This window comes from Octopus bimaculoides, chromosome 18 (genome assembly GCF_046866305.1).
Source record: "Octopus bimaculoides isolate indiv1 chromosome 18, ASM4686630v1, whole genome shotgun sequence".
In the NCBI taxonomy this organism is placed as follows: Eukaryota; Metazoa; Mollusca; class Cephalopoda; order Octopoda; family Octopodidae; genus Octopus; species Octopus bimaculoides.
In genome coordinates this window covers 10565550-10590538 of record NC_142945.1, presented here as the reverse complement: position 1 = coordinate 10590538, position 24989 = coordinate 10565550, and the positions used below count along the sequence as shown (strand labels likewise).

The window sequence follows — 24989 nt, the reverse complement described above, 5'->3', positions numbered from 1 at the left end:
TCCTGCATTCTATTAATACTGCAGGTGTGTGTGTGTGTGTGTGTGTGGCTCAACATGAATTAATGCACTAGTTGAATATTACAAAGTTTTACTTCGGGTTTTTTTTATAATAATTCTTTTTGTTACAAACATTATTACAACATTGAACATAGGAGGTCGAACTATAAAACAAACATGTTAAACAAATGAGAGACAACTCTTTCCTGGATAAGATATTTCTCTATCACAGGCAAATGTCTGCCAGAAAGACAAATGGTATTTGTTCTTCAACATCAGTGAGACAACATCAGGAATTTTGCTCAGAGAAAGAGAGAAAGGGAGAGAGAGAGACAATGAAATATGTGACTGTCTGTCTGTGCAGTGGCATAGCCAACTCACCACCTATATGAGATGGTAGCCCATACCTCAACATATTTTTCCTCAGCTGTTGAATATAATTTGATATAATATAATACAATATAATATATAATACAATACAATACGTAATTTGTACCGAAATTGTAAATATTTCTCCAATTTCAATTTTTGGAGAGGATGAAAATAAATTAAATATTATTTCTAGAAAATAGAGACAAAAAAAATACATATCTATTATATGAAATTCTTTGGCAAAAAAAAAAAAGAAAAGAAAAAATTAACGACTTAATCAGTTGTTATTGAATGGCAATAAAAAGAAACAACAACAACAACAACAATAACCCAGCCTTTCATATAATATATAATACAACAGAACTACAAAAAAAAAAGGTGTGCAAATTAGATGCTGACACTAATTCCCACTCAGATGGGACAGAGGTGTGCTAAAAAAAACTACAGAACACTTAGTGAATAGAACTTAAGTGGTGACATGCAGCTAACAAGTGAAACTAACAGTGGGTCAGGTTTTTTTTTTTCTATTTTTCATTATTATTTATTTTGTTTATTTTTTTGCAGGGGACAGGGTCTGCTTTGTTATTTGTTAAATGTTAATTTAACAACTTTACAAAAAACACTAATAATCAATATTGGTTTGAAACTCTGGATAAAGCATACATTACAACGTTATCTCATTTCTTCAGAATTTAAGAATTTTTGAAACAAAACAGAATATGTTGCTAAAATTTATAGAACATTGTTCATATCAAAGCTTGAATTCAAAGTCTAATACCATGTCTTACTTATGGAGACTTTATAACTTAATTGTACCAATCAGGGGGGTTTTTTTCTTCATTGTTTCTTTTAACATTTCAGGAACCCTGAAAATTGTGACAGCAATCTTCTTAGAATTTGAACATTCAGCTTTTGATACACTGATTTTTTTTTTTGCTGTTGTTGTTTGTTGTTTCCCCCCCCCCCACTTATGAAGTACAATAATGTTTAAATTCCCAAGAGATGATGGCTTTAGCCAGAGTCAAATAAAATATGGAAAACATCATGCTTTCTAAATGCCTGAATGTCCAATAAAAGACAATGGTACTCTCCAACTGAATAAATCTAAATTAGTTTTTCTATTGTTAGAAATCAACAAAAAAAAAATGCAAGTAATGTGATGGTAGAATTATAAAGTGAACTGAGGAGTGAACACAAAATAGACAACATCTCAAAATAACTTTCATAAAACAGAGAGAGAGAGAGAGACAGAGAGAGACAGAGAGAGAAATTAAATAGAAGATGAATGCAGCATGCTTGAGCGATACTAACAAAGAGAGAGAGAGAGAAAGAGAGAGAGAGGGATGTAAATATAAATATACTATCTAGGTTGAAAACTAATGACTGTCAATTACTCACTTTGAAATGTGAAAACAGTAGGTTCAATACATACACCATCCTCCATGAGCTAACAATTGGAGAAGCAGAGCTTTTTTGAAACGGAAAATTTAATGTCTTTCTCAGCAAATGTGAGTTTACGCTTAAAGATGGTGGGAGGGAGTAGTGTTATCCAGTAGTTGTTGAGGTTAGTTTTAATATTTGACGGATAAATGGTTTCTTGGTTTAACTACAGCTGACAACCATGACGACATTGGGTGATTTATGTATGGGACAAGGGTCAGGGTTTACTTTACTTCACCACAGCAACTTCATTAAATAATCAACCTTCCTAAATGCATCATATCTGATAGCATAGAAGATGCACTTAATATATTAGATGCACCCCAATTTCAGCAGCACATATTCAACTAAAAAGTTTTGAATGCATCAAAGGCCTAACGTCATATACAGGACATGAGGTGATTTTTTTAAAGGTTTTTTTTTTCTTTACTGGACAAAATGTGCATCTTATATGCCATCAAATATGAATAGTTTCTGAAGATAGGCTTGTTTTTTTTTTATCTTAATCCTAAATTGTGCTCTTTGATGGGATAGGCAAAAGATAACCTGATATAAACTAAAGCGTTTTTATATCATATTACATGTGTGAGTGACAGTGTGTGTGAGAGAGTATGTGTGTGTGTGTGTGTGTGTGTGTGTGTGTAATATTCCTCACTATAAAATAAAATTTGTATTGTTAACATGCTTATTCAGTACCTTCTTTCTTACATCAATCACTTGAAAGTCAGATACAATATGAAACTAATAGTCGAGTATATGTGATACCAGCTTAAAATACAGTTTTTGTATATTCTACAATCTTGTATACCAGTCGTTGTCACAGTGAGGTGGCTCGTGTGCCTCTATGATCCTGAGAGCTATGCCAGCAGAGTGCAAACTCCTGGTAGAGCCTCCCATACTGGACAGGTCAAAGGATAAAAGCCCGACTAATATGGACCACCTCTTGCCAGAGGTAAAAATGGATGAGTGATGGGCCAACATCCTTATGTAAGAAAGACCTTCCCTCTGGGACAGTCCAGAGTCAAGAACAGTGGAGAAAATCATTGACAGCCTATGCTCTGATGGAAAGTGAGTAACTTAAACTAAGAAGATATTGATCTTGTTATGAGTTCTTTATAATGCTATGTATATATATATATATATTTTACAATTTCACTTAGGCATTGTGATGCTAATAACCTGGTGTTAGAACTCAATGTACATATGCCTGAGAATGATGTGCCATTCAACTATAGAGCAGTAACAAGTAATTGGCCTGTAGCAGAAACAGCTGTAAGCTAATGGAGTTCATAACACAATTATTTAATCCTTTGTCATCCCAATTTCATATTTAAATATATATATATACATATATATATATAACCTACATATACACACATATACTTATATATATATATACCTACATGCACACATACACACACATATACACAGTGAAATGTTTCAAGTTTGAAATTTGAAGATGACAGCAATGATTTCACGAAACTGTAATCGATGGAGAGGGACAGGCTGATGCAAACGTAACCTACCACTAGATTGTCTAGAGTCAGCCACAGTAGTAGTGGTAGTAGTAATTGTAGATGGTGGTGGTGGTGGTGTTGTTGTAGTGGTAGTAGTGGTTGTAGCAGCAGCAGCAGAGGTTTTGTCTGCTGCCGTTGTAATATCAGCTGCCCACGTATCTTCAATGTTAGTTTCGTTTGATTGGTTGCCAAATGCATCCCAGCCTATATCGCTAACCGGTTGTTGTTGTTGTGGTGGTGGTTGCTGCTGCTGTTGTTGTTGTTGTTGTTGTGCTTGTTGCTGCTTCTCTTGAGTATTGTTAGCCATAGAACTGAAGTCTGCATTGAACCACCCCTCTTGTTTACCTTCAGTAATCTCTGGGAAAATAAGAAAGAAAACAAAACAAATAAATAATTTGAAAAAAAAAAAAAAAAAAAAACAAATGAAAAATCTGGCAAATATACAATACAAAAACACAGTCTGTTATTGGTAGTTGTTCTGTTAAAAGTACAATTAAATAGTTTTTTAAATAAATAAGTCCTCTTGGCAGACAATAGAGACCTAGTTAGATAGAAATAAGCTGAAAGGAGAAGAACAGTTAAAGACTTATAATTTTACAAAAGACAACATATACAAAAGCTGTAAAGATCACGGTATTGTTGCTTTTGTAATCAGACTAATTAGATTTTGACTCAGCTTGGATATCTCAACAAGGCTTTAATTATACTCTTTTGCTAATGACTTTAAAAGAACTGAGGAAAATTGATTATAAACATAAGAAATAATTATGGTTTCAAATTTTGTCACAAGACCAGCAATTTTGGGGGAGGTGTTAAATCGATCAGATCAACCCCCAGTGCCCAGTGGTACTTATTTTATCAACCCGAAAAGGATGAAAGGCAAAGTCAGTCCTGACAGCATTTGAACTGAGAATATAAAGATGGATGAAATGCTGCCAAGCATTTTGACCAACCTGCTTCGATTCTGCTTGCTTGCTGCCTTGACATAGTAATAATGATGAAATTATTGTGTATAGTGCTCAGGTGCACATGTACTACAATAAGAATTGATAATAATGATTTCTTTGATTTAATAAAAATTACAACTAAATATAATAAAAAAGCTAAGTACATTAAAATTACAAAACAAAAACAAGGAAAATTTTTAAAATTTTTGATAAATATATATTCATAATGTTTTATATTTTTCAATTCAACAAAAATAAAAATTACTTTTACATGAACTTTATCGGGCTTTTAACTATTTTTGATAAGATATTTAGATTAATTATGCTTTTTTTTTTTTTTTTTTTTTTTAAATGGGATATACAGTAAACTCCCTCTTATCCAGTATCTAAATAACTGGAACTCTCAAACAACAAGAAAAAACATAAGATGTGTTACAAATTAGAGCCAAGAGAATTTGTGCCAATTTGTATTAAACTAATAGCAATTAAAAGAATAACGATCTCTACTCGTCTAAAACAGTTTATTGCTTCTCAAAGTACAGTACAGTATTCTTTTTCACTGCATTTTCTAAGGTTAATAAAACTTATTCTTTATTTAAATTATATTTTTATTTCTTTCTATTTCTCTCATTTCATCTATATACAGAATATTAATGATGATACTTTTAATGAGTTTTGTAAGGTGATATGGTTAAAAAGAGACAATGAGCGATGGCTAGAGAAATATTGAGCTTTATTTAATAACCCGTTGATCTGGCAAGCGGGGCCTCATATCAGTGAGGAGGACCAGTGCGCATTGATGCCATCGAGAGGTAGGCCCCGAAACAGCATGCATTCTCTCCTGGTGACCCCGTGCACTCGCCAGCTTCCGGAATGCGGAGTTCTTGACTGGTAGCACTTGCATGTGCAAGTTGTTTCCAAGACATTTCAAAAGCAATAATCAGATATCCAGAAATTTCAGTTATCTGGCAACCTTCCGGTCCCAGCAGCGCCAGGTAGGAAGGAGTTTACTGGATTAGCTCTAACATATAGAAATAAAGATGGTTTCTGATTAAGGCACAAGGACAGCAATTTTGAGGGGAGGGGGAGATGTTAACACCATCAACCCCAGAAATAAGAAGAAATAGGGAATATGGGTCCAATATAAGTTTATGAATTCAATCCCTAATTATGTTCTTTCATTTGTTTCAGTCATTTGACTGTGGCTATGCTGGAGCACTGCCTGTAGTCGACCCCAGTTCTTCTTTATAAGCCTAGTACTTATTCTATCGTTCTCTTTTGCTGAACCACTCAGTTACGGATACGTAAACACACCAGCATCAGTTGTCAAGTGATGGTGTGGGAACAAACACAGACACACACATTCATGTGACGGGCTTCTTTCAGTTTCTGTCTACCAAATCTACTCACAAGGCTTTGGTCGGCCCGAGGCTACAGTAGAAGACACTTGCCCATGGTGCCACTCAGTAGGAGCGAGCCCACTTAGTTGGGAAGCATGCTTCTTACCACACAGCCACTCCTGTATATTCTATATACACATCATCATCATCATATAATGTCCATCTTTCATGCTGTTATGGGTTGGACAGGTAGACAGGAGCTGGCAAGCCAGAGGACTGCACCAAGCCCCAATGTTTGTTTTGGTATGGATTCCTTCCTAATGCCAACCTCTTTACAAATTGAATTGGGTGCTTTTTTACATAGCAACAACATCGGTGAGGTCTGTTTTGGCCTGGGTTTCATGACTGGATGCCCTTCCTAACACCAACCACTTTACACATGTAAATAAGAAACAATCAAATGCCAATTATAATTGTTTTGAAAACTCATTGAAAACAAAATTACATACCTTGAATTGGTTCTTCTAAACTACTTCTGAAAATATAAAAAACAAAAGAATATTGAAAACAAAAGAACAAATGTTTAATGATTACTTTCATAAACGATAATATAATAAACCAAAGGAGTGGATATTCTAGGTGTTTCATTGGCTTGTAGAAATATTGATGGGGGGAAGGAGATTTCTGATGGTCTTAATGATGAGCATCTGAATTCACTACTTGTGAAATCAATGTGTAAGTGGCTGAATATTCCACAGAGATGTGCACACTTAACCTTTTAGCATTCTGATTACTCTGTCAACTGTGATACTTATTTATTAACATTGTCTTCAACCAACCATGCATCTTCTCATAGCTTCAAGGTTTCATTAACGTAATGGTTTATTTTTAGAATGACATTGTAGGATAGGTGTAAGAGGCCAGATCTGGCCAGCTTGAACATAAAACAGGTCAATCATAAGGTGTGCTAGATATGGCCAGTTTAAATGTTAAAGGGTCAATGTATTGGTCAGCCTGAATCAGCATCAAAATTATTATTATTATTATTATCATCATCATCATCATTTAACATCCATTTTCTATACTGGCATGAGTGGAAATATGAACATTAAAACAATGGAAGGATAATTATGCGCAGATAAAGGAAAACTGTAGACCAATAAGGTGTGACCACTCATATAATGAAGCCAATGAAATAACTAATTAAGATTACTACATAATAACTGGACCATGTAATTTTGGTGGAGTGGGGAGAGGTGGGAGTTAATAACACTGAATCCAGTGTGCGTGTGAAGGCGCATGGCTCAGTGGTTAGAGCGTTGCGCTTACTATCGTGAGGTTGTGAGTTTGAATCCCGGACCAGGCTGCGTGTTGTGTTCTTGAGCAAGACACTTTATTTCACATTGCTCCAGTTCACTCAACTGTAAAAATGAGTTGCGACGTCACTGGTGCCAAGCTGTATCGGCCCCTTTGCCTTTCCCTTGAATAACACTGGTGACATGAAGAGGGGAGGTCAGTATGCACGGGCGACTGCTGGTCTTCCATAAACAACTTTGCTTGGACTTGTGCTTGGGAGGGTATCTTTCTAGGTGCAATCCGATGGTCATTTGTGACCAAAGGAGGTCTCAAAATATATATATCATCATCATCCATGCTGGCATGGGTTGGACGGTTTGACCGGGCTGGCATGCTGGAGGGCTGCACCAGACTCCAGTCTGATTTGGCATGGTTTTCTAAGGTTGGATGCCCTTCCTAACACCAACCACTCTTCAGGTGTAGTGGGTGCTTTTACATGCCACCAGTATCTACCATGACTGCGATTTTGCTCAGCTTGATGGGTGTTCATATATATATATATATATATATATATATATCGGTTCCAGGGTTATGAAAAGAAAACTGTTTTTATAATTAAAAGGATTTGGAAAAAAATAAAGAAAAAAAATATTTTTACCTTGTTTTATCAATCATGCTTCAGTAAAAGAAAATTACAAATAACACATTTTTAAAGATATTCAAGCATTAAATGGGTTTTCTAAGGCCCTTAAATTTTGTTTTAGAAATCTATAGTGTATCTAAAAGACCCTTGCAGCACAAAGTTTGTAAACCACAGATGTAGACAGAGAGAGGTTTTATCATTGATTTGAATAGTATAATGTTGAAAAAAGTCTCCAATAAGTTGCGCTTCATCGGTTATGAAAACAAAGATTCCATTTGATCAGACCAACACAACTGCCTGTCCATGAAATTAACATGCAAGTGGTTGAGCACTCCACAGACACATGTAACCTTGACAATAGCTCTCAGGGAGATTCAGCATGACACAGAGTGTGACAAACAGGCTTCTTTCAGTTTCTGTCTACAAAATCTGCTTACAAGGCTTTGGCTAGCCTGAATCCATAGTATAAGACACTTGCCCAAGGTACCATGCAGTGGGACTGAACCGAAGACCACATGGTTGAGAAGCAAGTTTCTCAGCTACACAGCCTGCCTGTGCGTAAACCACACCTAAGCCCACCACCAACCCTGCACACACATACAGACATCTGAGAGGCTTCCATACAGTTTCCACCTACCAAGTTTTGTTGACAAAGCTTTAGTCAACCCAACACCATGTTAACCTTGCCCTCAGGTAATATGCACACTGGGATTGAAACTAGAATCACATGGCTGTGAAGCAAAATCCTTAACCTTACAAGAAGCCTGCTACCTGTCCCATGATTATTTAGGAAAATGTTCAAGGGTCGGGGAAATATAATTTTGTGTAAATTAAAATGAATAAAAACGATAAATTTAAAATGAAAGAAAAAAAAAAAAAAAAAAAAAAAAAGAGTGTTGAGCAGGTGAGTATATTGTTTTGTTGCAAACCTTTGAATTCCTTCTTTTAATTTATCTGGTCTTGAATGTTTGGAAACATTCTTCTTCTGTTGAAGTTTCTTCATCAGGTCACTCTGCAATTCGGTTACTTGTTTATTCAGTCCCTGTGTAGAAAACAAACAGTATACAGTATGCATGCATGGGTAGGATGGTTGACAGGAGCCGCCCAGGTAGGAAACTACCCCAGGCTACTATGTTTGTTTTGGCAGGACTTTTACAGCTGGATGCCCTTCCTAACATCAACCACTCTGCAGAATGGACTCAGTGCTTTTTTACATAGCACTAGCACAGGTGAGGTTAGGTTTGGCATGGTTTTTATATGCAATGGGCATAAATATATATGTGTATGTATGCATATATATATATATATATATATATATATATATATATATATGTATGTATGTATATATGTATATATACATGTATGTATATATATATATATATGTATGTGTGAGTATATGTCACAGATGGCGAATGTGTGTTTGTCTTGATTGACAAGCCATGACATTCATCATATGTGTGTAAGTGTGTTGATGCCATGTATTTTTTTGCATCAAGAAATAACAAAAATTGTGTTTAATCATTTAAATAGAGGTCCAAATGTCACAAAAATTTGTACTGCACAGCCAAAGGTAAGTATGAAAATAAATATGTAAAAAAAAATTAAGATAAAACATACTATTTCTGGGGTGTTTCAGCTACACACAAACATCCCTAGAGTTTTAGTATTAACAATATATATATATAGGAGGAGGAAAACAAGACAGCAATGATAATAATATGGGATGATAACAATAAAGAAAAAACTACTGAGTAAGAAGAGAAAAATGTGGAGGTGGTCATGGAAGAAGTATGATAAAAGTGGTGATGGTGATGTCAACGATGATGATGATGGTGCCGTCATGTAGTTTTCTGTTTGATTCAGATACTTACATTGAGTTCTGCAGTGGCATTTTCAATGTCAAGAAGTTTCAATTTGGCTTCTTTCTCCATTTCATCCAGCTCCCTGGTCAATTTTTCGATTGCATTCTTCTTCATTTCAACTCCATGCGACAGGGTTCGATGCATTTCAGCTGCAAGAAGAAAAATAAAAGAAATTAGCCGTTACATCATGTATATTGCAACTTTAGTGAAGGTGCATGACTTAATGGTTAGGGCTTACCAGGGCCGGATTAGGACCCATAGAGGTCCTAAGCACTTATAAGATTTTAGTTCCCTAATATATGTGTAATTTGAAATACAATTAGAGGTTAAAATAGCCTCATTAAGGAATAGTAATTTCCAATGAATTACTGGTTCATTTTTTGTGAATAATAATATTCATAAAATAATAGGTCTAAATATAAATCTTAGTTTATTAAAAAGAAAATTGGTGTCCCATTCAGGAGGTAATGTTGTGATTTAGATCCATTGTATGCCATGGAAAATGGGTCACTGTCCCCATAAGAACTAAGGACTCAAGACTGTGATGTCCAAGGGTTGATGAGGACTGATGGTCATATTGCTTAACCACAAGCCACCCTGATCAAGTAGACCAATAATTGAAGACATTCCAGTCATGGCCATCCCCACTTTTATGAAACTATATCTAGGACCACATTATCCAATCTGTTCTTCTCCTTTGAAGAGAGAAACTTGGCTGTTATTACATGCAAGATGGTCAGTTGCATAGAGCAACCCACTTGCTGGCACATGTTGTCTTGGAGACTTGGGTCATTGGTAAAAATGAAAATGATGTGCTTTTCTGCTGTTTTTTTTTTTTTGTTATTTTGTGGAGTTTTTTTTAGACACATATTCAAGAAAGAGGACCTTCTTGAATATAAGTATTTTAACCCTTTTGATACCAACCTGGCTGAAACCGTTTCTGGTTCTGTAGTACAAATGTCTTGTTTTCAGAAGTTCTGAATAAAAATCTTCCACCAAACCTTAGTCACAATTTATGTTCCTAACACTAGCTTAATGAGTTATTTTACTAAATTCTTTGTTATATTTAAAATTAATTGAAGGAAACACAGAGCATCTCAACAGAAATATGGTAACAAAAGGATTAAGGCAATCACTTGTAAGAAACTCCAGTTTAATCACAAACAGGTGAAACCTTAAAATTCGAAGTTCTCATTTAGAGAACTTACAATATAAGACAAAGAAATGCAAAAGAAATCTGCCCTCAGGTTCTAAGTTTGCAAAACCCACACACATATACACATAAAGCATTGCAGAATATTCTAATGTTTTAATAGTGAACTATTAAAAAATAAAAAACTTGAGATGATGAAAGTAAATGAATGAACAAAACATAAGATTGAAACAATAACTGTGAAGAAGTAATACATACAGGCTGGTGTTGAACCAGCCGTTTCAACTTTCAAATTGAGCTGTTCTTTTTGTTGCTGTAATAATAAATACTTCTGACTGAGATCCTATAGAAGAAGAAGAAGAAAAAGAAATAAGACAATTGCCACAGAATTTTGTTGTTGCTGTTGTTATGAATTATTATTATTATTATTATTAAGACTGATCAGGCAAAATCATTAGCATGCTGGGCAAAATGCTTAGTGGCTTTTTGTCTATGCAGCATCTTTGACCAGTGTCTTCTACAATAGACCCAGGCCCACCAATGCCTTGTGAGTGAATTTAGTAGATGGAGACTGTGGGGAAGTCTACTGTGTGTGTGTGTGTGTGTGTGTGTGTGTGTGCATGTGTGCGTGTTTACTTATCGCCACACCCACCCAACTGTTTGACAACCATTGTTGGTTTATTTTCATTCTTGTAACTTAGCAGTTCAGCAAAAATCACCAATAGAATAGAATGAGTACTAGACTTTAACAGAAATATTTTAAATTACAAGTACTAGGGTCGATTTCTTCAGCTAAAACCCATCAAGGTGGTACCCCAGCATGGCCACAGTCTAAAGATTGAAACAAGCAAAAGGTAAGAGAACAGTAACTGAATAAGAAAAATAAATATGTAAATGCAAATGTCTTGATGGAAAGAACTTACCTGCAACTGTAGTTGAAACCTCTCGATATCAGCTAATTTCAAGTCCCTGGATTGACGCATCCTTTCAATGCTCGTTGTGAAGTCAGCGACCCCATTGCGAACTTGGGTGATCTTCTGAGCAAGTTCACTTTTTTTACCTTCCTGCATATATATAAAATACGTATATTACACAAATGCATAAACCTATATTTGTGTGTGTGTGTGTGTGTGTGTGTGTGTGTGTGTGTGTGTGTGTGCGTGTGTGCGTGTGCGTGTGCGTGTGTGTGTGTGTGTGTGCACATTTACACACAAATGCATACATACATAGACACACACACACACACACAAATACATATCTATATATATATGTATACAAACATGAATAATAGAATTTGACCACCATTAACTTTTCATAATTTGTGTGTGCGTATGTGTGTGCACACGTGTGTGTGTGTATGTGTGTGTGTGCACCATATGCACACACATAGATATATATATACACATACAGATATTCATATATACACAAATATATAGAGGGGGGAGGGGAGGGGAGAAAGGGGGAGAAAGGGGGAGAGGAGGGGAGGGGGAGAGGGAGAGAGGGTGGGGAGGGGGAGGGGGTGGAGAGAGGGGAGGGGGAGAGGGGCTGGGGAGAGGGTGGGGGAGAGGGGCTGGGGAGAGGGTGGGGGAGAGGGGTGGGGGAGAGGGGTGGGGGAGAGGGGGAGAGGGTGGGGAGAGGGGTGTGGGGAGATGGGTGGGGGAGAGGGGTGGGGAGAGTGTGTGTGTATTTGAAGTGGTGTACAGATATTGTACATTAAGAAAAAGGAGGCAGTCAGAATTTTGGAAAATTAGCAGTTTCATTCGTTTAACCGAACTCTTCAAGAAAAATTATATATATATATGCATATGTCCTCATATATATGTGTGTGTGTGTGTGCATGCATACACACATATGTAATATAAATATATATATAATAATTAAAAGCCTAGACACACTACTTCTTCAACAGCTCTCCCAAAGTAGGAAATTACCAAGCACCATTAAAATATTATTACTGTGGTATATAAGTTTTAGAGAGAAAAGAGAAGCAGTTGCTTCAAGAAACTGAGAGAGGTTCTTGGAAGTGTTGAGATAATACAATTACCATAAAAACCCATGTAATTTGTGCACCTGAGTAATTTATGCAGGTGATTTTCAGGATAAAAATTGTTGAAAAAGAAAGCTTCTACTCATGTAAAATTCGCACCCAAAAGTTTTCAGAATTGTTGATATAGCCAGGGGAAATAGGTTTTCAATTTAGTCGTATTTAACATAATTTCACTTACTTTTGATTAGATTTTATTAAATTTTCATTAAATAAAAATAATTTCTGTTCAACAGGTATCACATTGAAAGCTATTAAATTACGAAGTGTTTATAATAAACTTTATTTTACATTTCTTGCCCACAAGAGATTATGTTCAGTCTTTAGCATACTTCTGTTTACATCACATGACCAACAGACTGCTTTTCTATGCCACCACCAACCAGTACGTCAACTTGTCATCTACAGATCAACAGTCCAGCCTAACACGAAATCTCTCTCTCACACATCCTTATGGTAACCTGTTTGGTTATGTTATTTCATGTATGGCAATCTTTGTATTTTATAACAGATAATAAATCATCGCTTACCAGTTTATTTCCATCCCATGTTGATTATCACCTTTATATGCTTTCCTTATTCACTATTATCCTTATAAGTGGTAACTCCAAGCATCAATACATGATTCCGTTATAATTGATTACAATACATTGATCCCATTATAAGCAATTATAATACTTACTCATTGTAGTACATAAAAGTTTTAAAATTGTTCAGGAAAATCTTATTTTAGATGTAATTGCGACTGAACAGCTGCACATTGCTCCTAATAGTTGGTAGCTCCCAACAATGTCAAGAATGGTAGTAGTCAGGATGTAAATAGTAAATTGTAAACATTTACATCCTTTTCCTTACCATCCCTAACAATCTAGCCAATCACACAACAAAACAAGAAAAACAGATAAAAGTAAAACCATACAATTGAGATTATCCATATCACTCTGTATGTCAATGGTGCTCCATTGTGATTGGTAGAAACTCCAAGCAATGTAAAATATGATCCCAGACCGTGATTACTAACATGAACATCAAACTTCAAAAATTAACCATTTAATGGTTTTAGTAAATTTATACAGAAAAAGTAAGCATTATACCATCCAGCATAAATAAAAGTCAACTTTATTATATTTTTTTCCATAAAAACCTATTCTGACATTAAATGAGTCAACCTCCGGTATAAATGTTTACATTTGTACATCATTTTTCAACCAAAAAAATTTCTAAAAAAATTCTGGAAACGATCTACTCATGTAATTTACGCACCCCACTAAAGTTTATTTTTGTTTTTGCAAAAAAAGTGCATAAATTACATGGGTCTTTATGGTAATAAAGGAAGAACAGAAATGAGAAAGCAAAATGAAAGTAGGCTGATATAGTTATCAATTATGTCGGTTTCAATTATTGATGGTGGTGAATACTTATGATAGAAGTGAACTATTATCATCAATGACACCCAAAGTAGATATACATTATATGATGTAAAATATAATATCATCAACACAGCAAGATTTTACTGTGATAATAAAGACCTTGCAATGGATGTACACCAGAAACATACAAAATATTATTTTGGTAAAACAGTCTCATTTATTATTTAAGAAAAAGAACAAATTACATGTTGACACAAAATACACAAAACACATAAGGCACTTGTTCCATAGACCCAAATAGGTAACAACCTTATAATACACACTCCATTGTATTTGAGTTAATTTTTATAAACACCTACAAAACAAATCATACTATCAACACACAGCACACACACACACACACACACACACGCACGCACGCACGCACACACACACGCATGCACACACACACACACACACACACACACACACACACACACACACGCACGCATGTACACACACACACACATTTCTACAGAAATCATCATCATTTAATGCTTGAATTTCCCCGCTGAAATTGGTCGAATGGTTTGACAGGAACTGGCAAAGCCAAGAGCTGCACCAGGTTCCAATGCACACACATTATTGCTTGATTTTGGCCATCCATCAAATTTCAGTGATGACCATTTTCTCCTTCACACACACACACACACACACACACAGACACACAATGTACATACATATATGTACATATGAATGAATGAGACCTGAAGCATAAATAAGAATTACATTTCAAAGAAAAGTAAAATTCTCCTCAAAATCAGAATACTTGAAAACAAGAGAAAATCTTACCAATGCTTCTAGTTCACATTTTAAATTGCTGCTCTGTGACTTAAGAGTTTCTAACTGTTCATATTCACGGTGTTTCTCAGACAGAAGGTGTTCTTTACGCTGTCTTTCCCATTCCATCTGTCTTTGCCGTTCTAATTCTCGCCTGGCAGCCTGCAATATACCAAAGAGTGTTTTTATTTTTGTCAATAAAATACCAATCATGGGGTTGATATAATCAATTTTCCCCTACAGCAAAAATGTCTGGTCTTCTGTCTTTGTTTTTGATTATTATCGTTATAATTAAGGTTGTGAGCTGTCACAATTGTTAACACATCAAACAAAATGCTCAGAAGCATTTCTTTTAGCACTTCATTTACTGAGTTCAAATTCAACCAAGGTCAACTTTGTTTTTAATCCTTCCAATGATGATGATCATCATTATCGTCTGTTTGATACTCTATTGATTTTGCCAAGCTAACACCATTGCTGTGCACCAATATTTATTGGTTACTGATTAACAACAACTGATAAGGTAAAAAAAAAAAAAAAAGTTTCGTGGAGGGTGTTGTGGTAGGTTCCTCTCACTTACCTCCCTTTGTTCCATCATTTTCCGTCTTTGTTCTTCACGCTCCCGCTCAATTTCTCTCTGTTTCTCAAGTTGGCGCTCCAACTCCATCTGGCGTTTTCGTTCTTGTTCCAATCTGTCACAAGAATACAAGAAGACTACATGTCAACAACAACAACAACATTATCATCAGTAGCAGCAGCAGCAGCAGAAGCAGCCCTGCTGCCACCATTAGCACTGCCATTATCATCGTTGTTTTTAGGCCGGCTTTTCCATCCCCAGAGTGTATTACTAACAGAAGTCCCTCGTTGAGCACACCTAACTTTTGGCACCCAGAACAACAAAATTCTGAAATTCCCTCTCTCTAAGCACATATACCCAGCAGATATCAGTATTGACTTCACCAGTCAGCAAGGGTCAGTCTGTAAGCAATATAAGAACTTCCTCTCCCCACTTGCATTAAGAAATGAAGGTGGAAAAATATGCTTCAACCCTTTTGTTTTCATATTTCTGATAAACTTCACTGCTACTATTATAATTAATTTTGAAAATAAAGAAGAATTTAGTGAGGTAATTTTGTCATTATTAAGCTTGTGATTGAAATATAAATTGACATGAAATTTTGATGAAAAGTTTTAATTTAGGTTACTTTAAAATAAGAAACACAAAAAATAAGTTCAAGGGTCAATCTGTTTGACTAAAAACCCCTTTGAGGTGGTGCCCCAGCATGGCCGCAAACAATATGAGTGAAACAAGTAAAAGATAAAAGATAGAGATCAGAGTAAACTAAATATCAGTTCTGCCCTTGCACTCTGCCATTCATGAATGCAGTGAACAGCTGCAACAGCTGCACCTGCCAAATTTTCCCACACTCGGTAAATATCAGTTTGAATAATACAACACTACAATGAGAGACACGTAGACATGTTTTAACACATCTCAAATGGGACAACGCTTTGTCAACACAAAGGTACACATACACATTAACATTATACGTTAGTATTACCAAACTACATGCACACATACATGCACACTAACATTATATGTTAGTTCAGTATTACTAGCATACTCACAGACACACAATCTTTCTGGCATGATTAATTGGCATTGCTCATAAACCAAATTAACAACACACACACACAAACACACAAGCCTCTAAAGTAGGAGAACACATTGTCACCACAAATTACATATGAGCAGGAATAGCTGTGCGGTAAGAAGTTTGTTTACTGACTACATGATTTTAGGTTCAGTCCCACTGCATGGCACCTTGGGCAAGTGTCTTCTACTACAGCCCTGGGTTAACCAAAGCCTTGTAAATAGATTTGGTAGACGGAAACTGAAAGAAGCCCATTGTATATATACTTGTGTGTGTGTGTGTGTGTGTGTGTGTGTGTGTGTTTGTCCCCCACCATGGCTTGATAACCGGTGTAGGTGTATTTACAACCATGTAACATCGGGGAACAGACTTCTTATATGAAGAAATTTCAGTGAAATCTTACCTTTGCTGTTCCCGTTTTTCATGTTCCTTCCTTTCTTTTTCCAAACGCAGTTCCTCCTCCCGTTTCAACTGTTCCTGTAATATTGCACGGCGCCTCTCCAACTCAGCTTGACCTTTTTCAAAATTCTCTTTCCTTCGGTCTTCAAATGTGACTGGAGAATGGAAAGAAAAGAAACATTGTAACAAACGAGAATAGTGTTAGACATCCACAAACGTATTCATACACATAAACAGACACACACACACACACACACATTTACATAATCATCATCATCTTTTCAACACACTCTTTTCCATGCCTGTATGGTTTGGATGGAGTTTGTTGCGGCAGACTTTATCTGGCCAGCTGCCCTTTTTAGTTTTTTTTTTTTTGATAATCAGATTATTATAAACAAACAAATTAACCCTTTAGCATCCAGATTATTCTATCAAACACAATGCTTATTTATTCACATTGTTTCAAATTAATCCTGCATTATCTTGCAGCTTCAAGATGTCAATGATGCGATTGTCTATTTTTAAAATAACCTTGTAAGGTAGATGTGAAAAGCCAGATCTGAATGTAAAATGTGTAGAATATTTCGGCTGGATATGGCCAGTTTAAACACTAAAGGGTTAAATTAATTAAACACACTGAAAAATTTTAAGTTTATTCTTGAAATTTTTCATTAATCAACAATTAAACTACATGTGACTTTTGAATACATTGAAGTCTAACTGCACATGTATATTTTGCATGTCTCTTAGTGTGCGCTGTTTAACCACAGGTCAGACCTCATCATGTAGATATCTATAACCAAAAGCGTTCCAGCCATGACCATCCCCTATTTCATTCAGGCATCAATTATCTAGAATTCACATTATCCAATGTGTCCTTCCTTTATTAAGATAGTAGTAGGTTGTGGTTTCAAACTTTGACTGCTAATTCTGCAACTAATAAGCAGTTCAGATAGCAACTAATAACTGCTATTAAGCAGATCAAACAACCACAAAGAGACTCCTTCATTGACACACACATTCATCTCTCTCTTTCACTTTGAGCAGCCTGACAGTAAGAATGCTAAGCTCACAACCATTAGATTCATCCAACAATGGCAGGACAAAGGCCTTGGGCTTAATTCAGGTGGCTATGTGAAGCTGGAGACTGTGGTCAAGCCCTGGCTGGAGAGAGTTGCTGCTGGAAGGCTATATGTGTTGCAGCAGGATTCAGCTCCTTGTCATACTTGCAGAAAGAGTTAGCGGTAGTCTGTCAGAGAATTTCTACAACTTCATAGCCCCAGTTTCTGGTCCCCTGATTCTTCCAATTGTAGTCCCATGGATTACTATGTGTGGGGCATGGTTGAGAAAGACACAAACCTGCCAGCAACACTGAGGCTGAGCAGGTAGCCAATATCAAGATATTCAAAGATCTTCCCAGAGACACAGTGAGGAATGTATGTGACAGACACCGGAGCTTCCTTGAGGCCGTGGTAGAAGCTGAATGTAGCTGGTTTGAGAAAACTGCTATCTCCTACCCATAATCTGATTGATATTTTTTATATCTTTTTTAAATACTTTTATTTTTGGATGGGATATTGTGTCTTCTTTTTCTTTTATACAAACTGTCACATTTAGCCTTAACACACGGTAGGTAATTTGCCACGTTTGTCTACTATGCAAGTTTATATAGATATATATATATAAGTCAGTAAATAGTGGGGTTGTGTTAACCGCACGTGGAGAAATAATAGGAAAATGAAAAATAATAATAAGGCAGAATGCTAAACTGGAAGCATATTTTAATAAAGATTTCTCTAACCGGCTTTCATTGCGAAGCAAATTTTCAAGAAGAGGGAGACTGAAAATGTTTTTTACAAAGAAGTACAAAATGAAGAAAATAATATATAAAAAATAAATATACCAATACATTATATTGTCTTTGAGCTTTTGAAGTTCAATGGTAGTTCATGTATATAATGGTTGGAAAAATAAGGATGCATGAAAATTGAGAGTTGTGTTAGGTTTAAAAAAAGGGTTAAAAGTTTGTGTTAAGCAGGAAGTGTGGTGTCAAAACAAGAAGTGGTGTGGTGTCAAAACAAGAAGTGGTGTGGTGTCAAAACACACACTTCCTGTTTTGACACCACACTTCCTGCTTAACACAAACTTTTAACCCTTTTTTTAAACCTAACACAACTCTCAATTCTCATGCATCCTTATTTTTCCAACCATTATCTACATGAATTACCATTGAACTTCAAAAGCTCAAAGACAATATAATGTATTGGTATATTTATTTTTTTATATATTTTTTTTATATATTATTTTCTTCATTTGGTACTTCTTTGTAAAAAACATTTTCATTCTCCCTCTTCTTGAAAAATTGCTCCGCAATGAAAGCCGGTTAGAGAAATCTTTATTAAAATATGCTTCCAGTTTAGCATTCTGCCTTATTATTATTTTTAATTTTCCTATATATATATATATATATATATATATATATATACGCACTTGAGTCTGCTATAATGAATCCATAAACATATAAAACGTCCAAGGGTATATTTTTTTGCCCTCTGAAGATATTATTACCTAATATTTATTGAGTATTAATTGAAAACAGCCATAAGTGAAGATTATTGATTTGTTAATAATAAACAATTATTAACTTCCCAATCTCCATTTTCTTTTTCTTCTTTTATATATATATATATATATATATATATACATATACATATACATACACACACACAAATATGGTAGGTAGATGGTAGATACAATAAAGTGTTCGAACAAAGATACTGGGGTAGGTATTTGGTCACATCTCTTTAGATCCTCATTTCAAATACTGTTACAGTCTAACTTCACTTTTAATCATTCTGTGGTCGATAAAATAATTACCAGACAAAGTAAAGGGCAGATAGACATAATCGACTAAATCCTTGGAGGCAGTACCTTCCGGAATGATCACATTACAACAAGTAAAAAAATTCTAACAAAGAATACAAACCAGGTAACTCATCAGTTTTAGATTCTCCATTTGTCGGTGTCGGAGATTGAGACATTCCCATATGTCCTAGCAGGTCACTAAACACATCTTTTTGTGGGCCTTGACACAAAACAAGCAAAACAAACATATATAATATATATATATCGATAAATAAAAATACTGAAATACAATGCTACATAATGCTAACAGTCGTCGAACAGCGAATATCTAGTCTCATAAAAATCAGCTGTCTTTACCGTTCTAGGTTTTGTTTGGACTGAAATCTCCAATTTATTCCGATATGCATTTGTATGTTTTTGTTGTTGTTGTTGTTGTTGTTTACAGCCCCTTGTTTACCTTGTTGTTTACCTCTTGTTCACCCTTGGTTAAGATCAAAGAGGTTTCAGCAATGAACATTCGTTTTTGTTTTGTTTTAGATATCATGTATCTCAGACTACAGTATCCAATGTATCCTTCATAGTATATCTAGGACTACATTATATAATGTTTCTCTATGACATAGTGCATCTGGGACTACCTTATCCAAAATGTCTTTTGGATGTCACTAGAATTACATTATCTAAAGTGTCCTTTAGACAGTGTATCTAGGATTACATTACACAGTGTCCTTCCTAGCTAGTATAACTAGAACTACATTATCCAATATGTCCTTCCTATATAGTGTATCAAGTACTACATTAATCCAGTGTGTCCTAGATATATCATATTACACATGTCCTCATGTATCCAACTGAATACCATTTTCCAATGTATCTAATGCGCATTTACAGTTTGTAAAACAGCAGTGTATAACTTGAGTGAGATTTGACTGCTGTTTTTAGCAGTTTGGGCAACCATGTATAGACTCCATCATTGACTAGTCACAATTTAGTTCTACACAAGTGTAAAAAAAAAAAACAGGAGCCATACACATTAGATACACATGTAAAAATAAATAGTATCAATAGATATGGTCAAACATGAAATTAAGTTGTTAAGGGGTTTGCTTCCCAACCACATAAACCTGGGTTCAATTCCAGTGTGTGGTACCTTGGACAAACATCTTTTACAGCAGTCTCAAGTCAACCAGTGATTGGTTACTGAAATTCAGTAAACGGAAACTGTGCAGAAGCTCATCATAAGTGTGTGTGTGTGTGTGTGTGTGTGTGTGTGTGCGTACGTAAAAATGACAATGTATATATTAATATATAATACACAATAGTATATGGTAATATATGCCATGGACATTATTATTATTGGTGGTGGTGGTGGTGTAAAACAATAGTGTTTATAAAATACTAAGCTTAAAGCAAAGACACAAGAACAAGATCTGATGGAGGAATTAAATGCCAGAGAGAAATTAAAGACAGATTATAGTTGAAGGAGAAAGAGTGAGGGGTGGTGGGAGATAGAAAGACAGTGAAAAAGTAAAGAAGCAGAGCAGAGAGTTTAGAAAGAGAAGAGAGAGAGAGAGGGGGGGGGGAAGAGAAAACAAAAATAATAACAAGACAAAAGAGGAGAGAAAAGAGGCAAAGAGAGAAGAAACAAAGCCTAAAAGGAAACAAAAGAAAAAAAAAAGAGGATGAAAGACAGGACAAGAAAGAGAGATAGAAAAAGATAGAGAAAGAGAGAGACAAAAACATTGATTTTGCTTCATTTGTCATTCAAAAGCATAGAATTCAAAAGAGTATTGTGTTAGGACCATAGAGAGAGAGAGAGAAAGACAAAGAGAGTAGATAAACAGACTACATAGATAAGGAAAACCTACCTGGTGTGCCAGGCTGGGAACCACTCGGTCCAGAGAGGCTACTTGAGCGACTTCCTCTATTGGAAGTAGAAGGGTGCAGACTAGGCGGTAGTTTGGCAGGTAAAGGTTGACCAGTACGAGCAACATCAATCAAATGCATGGCAATGCAAAATTCGTCACAAGAAAGCTTCCCATCACTATCAACATCCGACAGGTTCCTGAAATTTCAGAAAAATACAATATTAATTGGACCGACTTTTTGTCAAGTCTTCACATATACACATACAAACACACACATGTGCATACAAAGTAAATATAGGAGTTGTGATGGGGTTATACAATCTACTAGAAATAGCAGTGAAATTTCCTCAACCAGATCATCACCATCCAATATCCAGGGCTTCATCACTCCCATCGGAGGAACCCTTCCCTGGACTCCTTCCACCACTGGCCAGTCATACCCATGTAGTCTCCAGTTAGTGGGTGAGATTATCTTACTATCTTGTCTTTGGTCAGTCTCTCGATCTTGTACATTGTCTTGGTGTCCAATTCCATCACCATGACTGTCCATTTGTTGTCCCTCATTCACATGGTGTGGCCAGTTAATCTATATTTGTTCTCCTTGATGGTTCTTATGATCACCATCATCATATTTAATGTGTGTACCCCATGCTTGAATGGTTCCACAGGATCCAAGAAGCCAGAGGACTCTGCCAAGCTCCAGTGTCTGCTTTTGTATGGTTTCTATAGCTGGATGCCCTTCCTAATGTCAACCACTTTATAAAATGTACTAGGTGCTTTTTTATGTGGGACCAGCACAAATGGGGACACCAAGTAACTTGCAAGACAAGACCCCTTAATTGAGTGTTGCCATAGCATTGAGGAAGTGGCCTTATGCCCTATGATAAAAGGGTGCAATATAATATATATTTATTGCCCCCAAGGGGCTAAACATAGAGGGGACAAACAAGGACAGACAAAAGGATTAAGTCGATTACATCAAACCCAGTGCGTAACTGGCACTTATTTAACTGACCTCGAAAGGGTGAAAGGCAAAGTTGACCTTGGCGGAATTTGAACTCAGAATGTAACAGCAGATGAAATACTGCTAAGCACGCTAAAGAATCTGCCAGCATGCCACCTTAATCTAATATAATATAGGGAGAGGAGCTGGTGCCCTGCTGTAGAGGAGATAACATGGCTACCCAAGCTAGAATAGGGAGAAGGTGGTGATGAAATGGTATCAGGGTGTACCCTCACATTATAGGAAGGTGAATAGAAGTAGAAGAGTGAAGATAATTAAGATCTTGAGAGGCATATATTTCCCTAGTTCCTAAGGAACTTTTATTGGTGAAGGAACACTGATGATTAAAGCTAAAACACAGAAGCTGTTGTTATGAAGAACAAAAGTGAGAAACTGAAGAAAAAACAAAATCGGTAAAGGAAAAGAAAAAGGAAAAGAACAGAAATGGTAGAGAGGAAAATGAAGAAAAAAAAATGAAAGGAAAAGAAAAAAAATGAAAAACAAAAAGTAAAAAGGGAAAAGAATAAACAAAACAGAAAAAAGGAAAAATACGTGATAAAGAGGAAAAAAAAAAAGGAGTAGGTGGGAAGAAAAGGAAACTAAAAACAAAAAGAAAGAAAAAAACACTTTCTTTACAAACGAGCAAGAGCTGCTCAAAGACTTGAGATGAGATAATTGGTTTTTGTAATTAGATCACAGTGAAAGGCTGATGGATGATAAAGCAGAAGTCACCATGAGATACGTGTTCAATATTTACAGTTTCAGATAACGTTCTTTTAACGATCATCAATATTGTCAATATAACCTCTCCTCTTCCTACTCCTCTATATGATACATAACACTTCTCTCCACCATGCACAACTCTTCCCTTCTTCTTTCTATGTTAACCCTCATCTCACTCCTTTTTACTCCTTCATTCTGTTCTTCTATCTATAGCATTGTTGGGTTACCAATAAGGCAACCTCTACTTGGTCACACATTTTGCAAGATACAGCAGCCAAATTCTTCCTCAAATTACATCCATCTCAAACAAGAAATGGATACACTAGATAATCTTTTATATTTTACTCTGCTTCAATCATTGGACTGCGAACATGCTGGGGCAGTCTTAAAGGGTTTAGTCGAACAAATCAACTCTAGTACATATTTTTAGGTCTGATACTTATCCCCTCAGTTTCTTTTACTGAACCACTAAGTTTCAAGGACATAAACAAACCAACACTGGTTATGAACTGGAGGAGAAAGGACAATTTCCATGATAGCATGGTTTTGTCAGTTAATCACTATCCAAGTAAGTTACTACCTTTCTAGATAAGTTGGAGGACCTTATGTCACAAATAGTTTACTAAAAAGGAGTGATAACCTTCCTATCACCAACCATTTTACAGAGTATTCTGAATGCATTTTATTGTGACACCAGCACCACAGGGGTCTGTCATGTTCTCAACAATAGTAAAGGGTTTTCTCTTTCACATATGCATACATCCCAGACTAATTGACATTAGGAAGAACTCTAATGTCAATTACAATCCTGCTAGATAAAATATCAGATACTTATCATGAAAACACTGGCATTAAGCCTATGAAGAAGACACTAAAATAATGATAATAATAATGGTTCCAAATTTTGGCACATGGCCAGAATAATGATAATACTTTCTACTATAGGCAGCATAAGGCCTGAAATTTGTGGGGAGGAGATCAGTCGGTTACATTAGCCCCAGTGCTCAACTGGTACTTATCGCATTGACTCCAAAAGGAGGGAAAGCCAAATTGACCTTTGAAGAATTTGAACTCAAAAAGTAAAAACAGAGGAAATGGTGCTAAGCATTTTATTGAATGTGCTAACAATTCTGCCAGCTTTAAGGGAGCTAGTTGAGTACATCGACCCCAGTACTTGATCGATACTTATTTTATCAACCTTGAAAGGATGAAAAACAAGATGATGATAATAATAATAATAAAAAGGTGAATATATTTACCAAATTTGAGCAAGAATAGGTTGTGGTAAACCAGAATTAAGTAGCAAAGGGCGAGCATCAACACCTGAAACAGAAATCACAATAAGATGAAAATGATTTGCAACAAGGAGTTATTAACCCTTCTGACACCAACCCAGACAAAATGCTTTTAACCCTTTAGCATTCAAATCAGCCATATTCAGCCAAAATATTCTATCTGTTTTATGTTCAAACCAGCCAGAGTTGGCTTCTCACACCTATCCTACAATATCCTTCTAAAAATATACAATCACATCATTGAAATCTTGAAACTATGAGATAAAGCATGATTAATTCAAAACAATGAACTTATAAGCATTATATTTGACAGAGTAATGCGAATGCTAAAGGGTTGATTTTATTGGACAAACTTTCTGTTTTGAAATTATCTAAATTAAA

The 24989-nt window shown here is 35.7% G+C and overlaps 1 protein-coding gene across 15 annotated transcripts in view; it reads right to left on the bottom strand.

Annotated features, from left to right (window-relative positions):
• Positions 1–24989, bottom strand: part of LOC106874748 (intersectin-1) — a 254063-nt gene that overhangs the window by 151637 nt on the left and 77437 nt on the right. For all 15 annotated transcript variants that reach the window (XM_089365718.1, XM_089365722.1, XM_089365714.1 and 12 more), the window contains 12 exons: positions 24573–24636; positions 21588–21784; positions 19841–19939; positions 16859–17009; positions 15381–15492; positions 14813–14962; positions 11491–11631; positions 10826–10910; positions 9424–9563; positions 8482–8594; positions 6123–6148; positions 3336–3683 (listed from right to left, as the gene is read on the bottom strand). In XM_089365718.1, the coding sequence (XP_089221844.1) occupies positions 3336–3683; positions 6123–6148; positions 8482–8594; positions 9424–9563; positions 10826–10910; positions 11491–11631; positions 14813–14962; positions 15381–15492; positions 16859–17009; positions 19841–19939; positions 21588–21784; positions 24573–24636 (1626 nt within the window). The remainder of the gene's footprint in view (positions 1–3335; positions 3684–6122; positions 6149–8481; positions 8595–9423; positions 9564–10825; positions 10911–11490; positions 11632–14812; positions 14963–15380; positions 15493–16858; positions 17010–19840; positions 19940–21587; positions 21785–24572; positions 24637–24989) is intronic.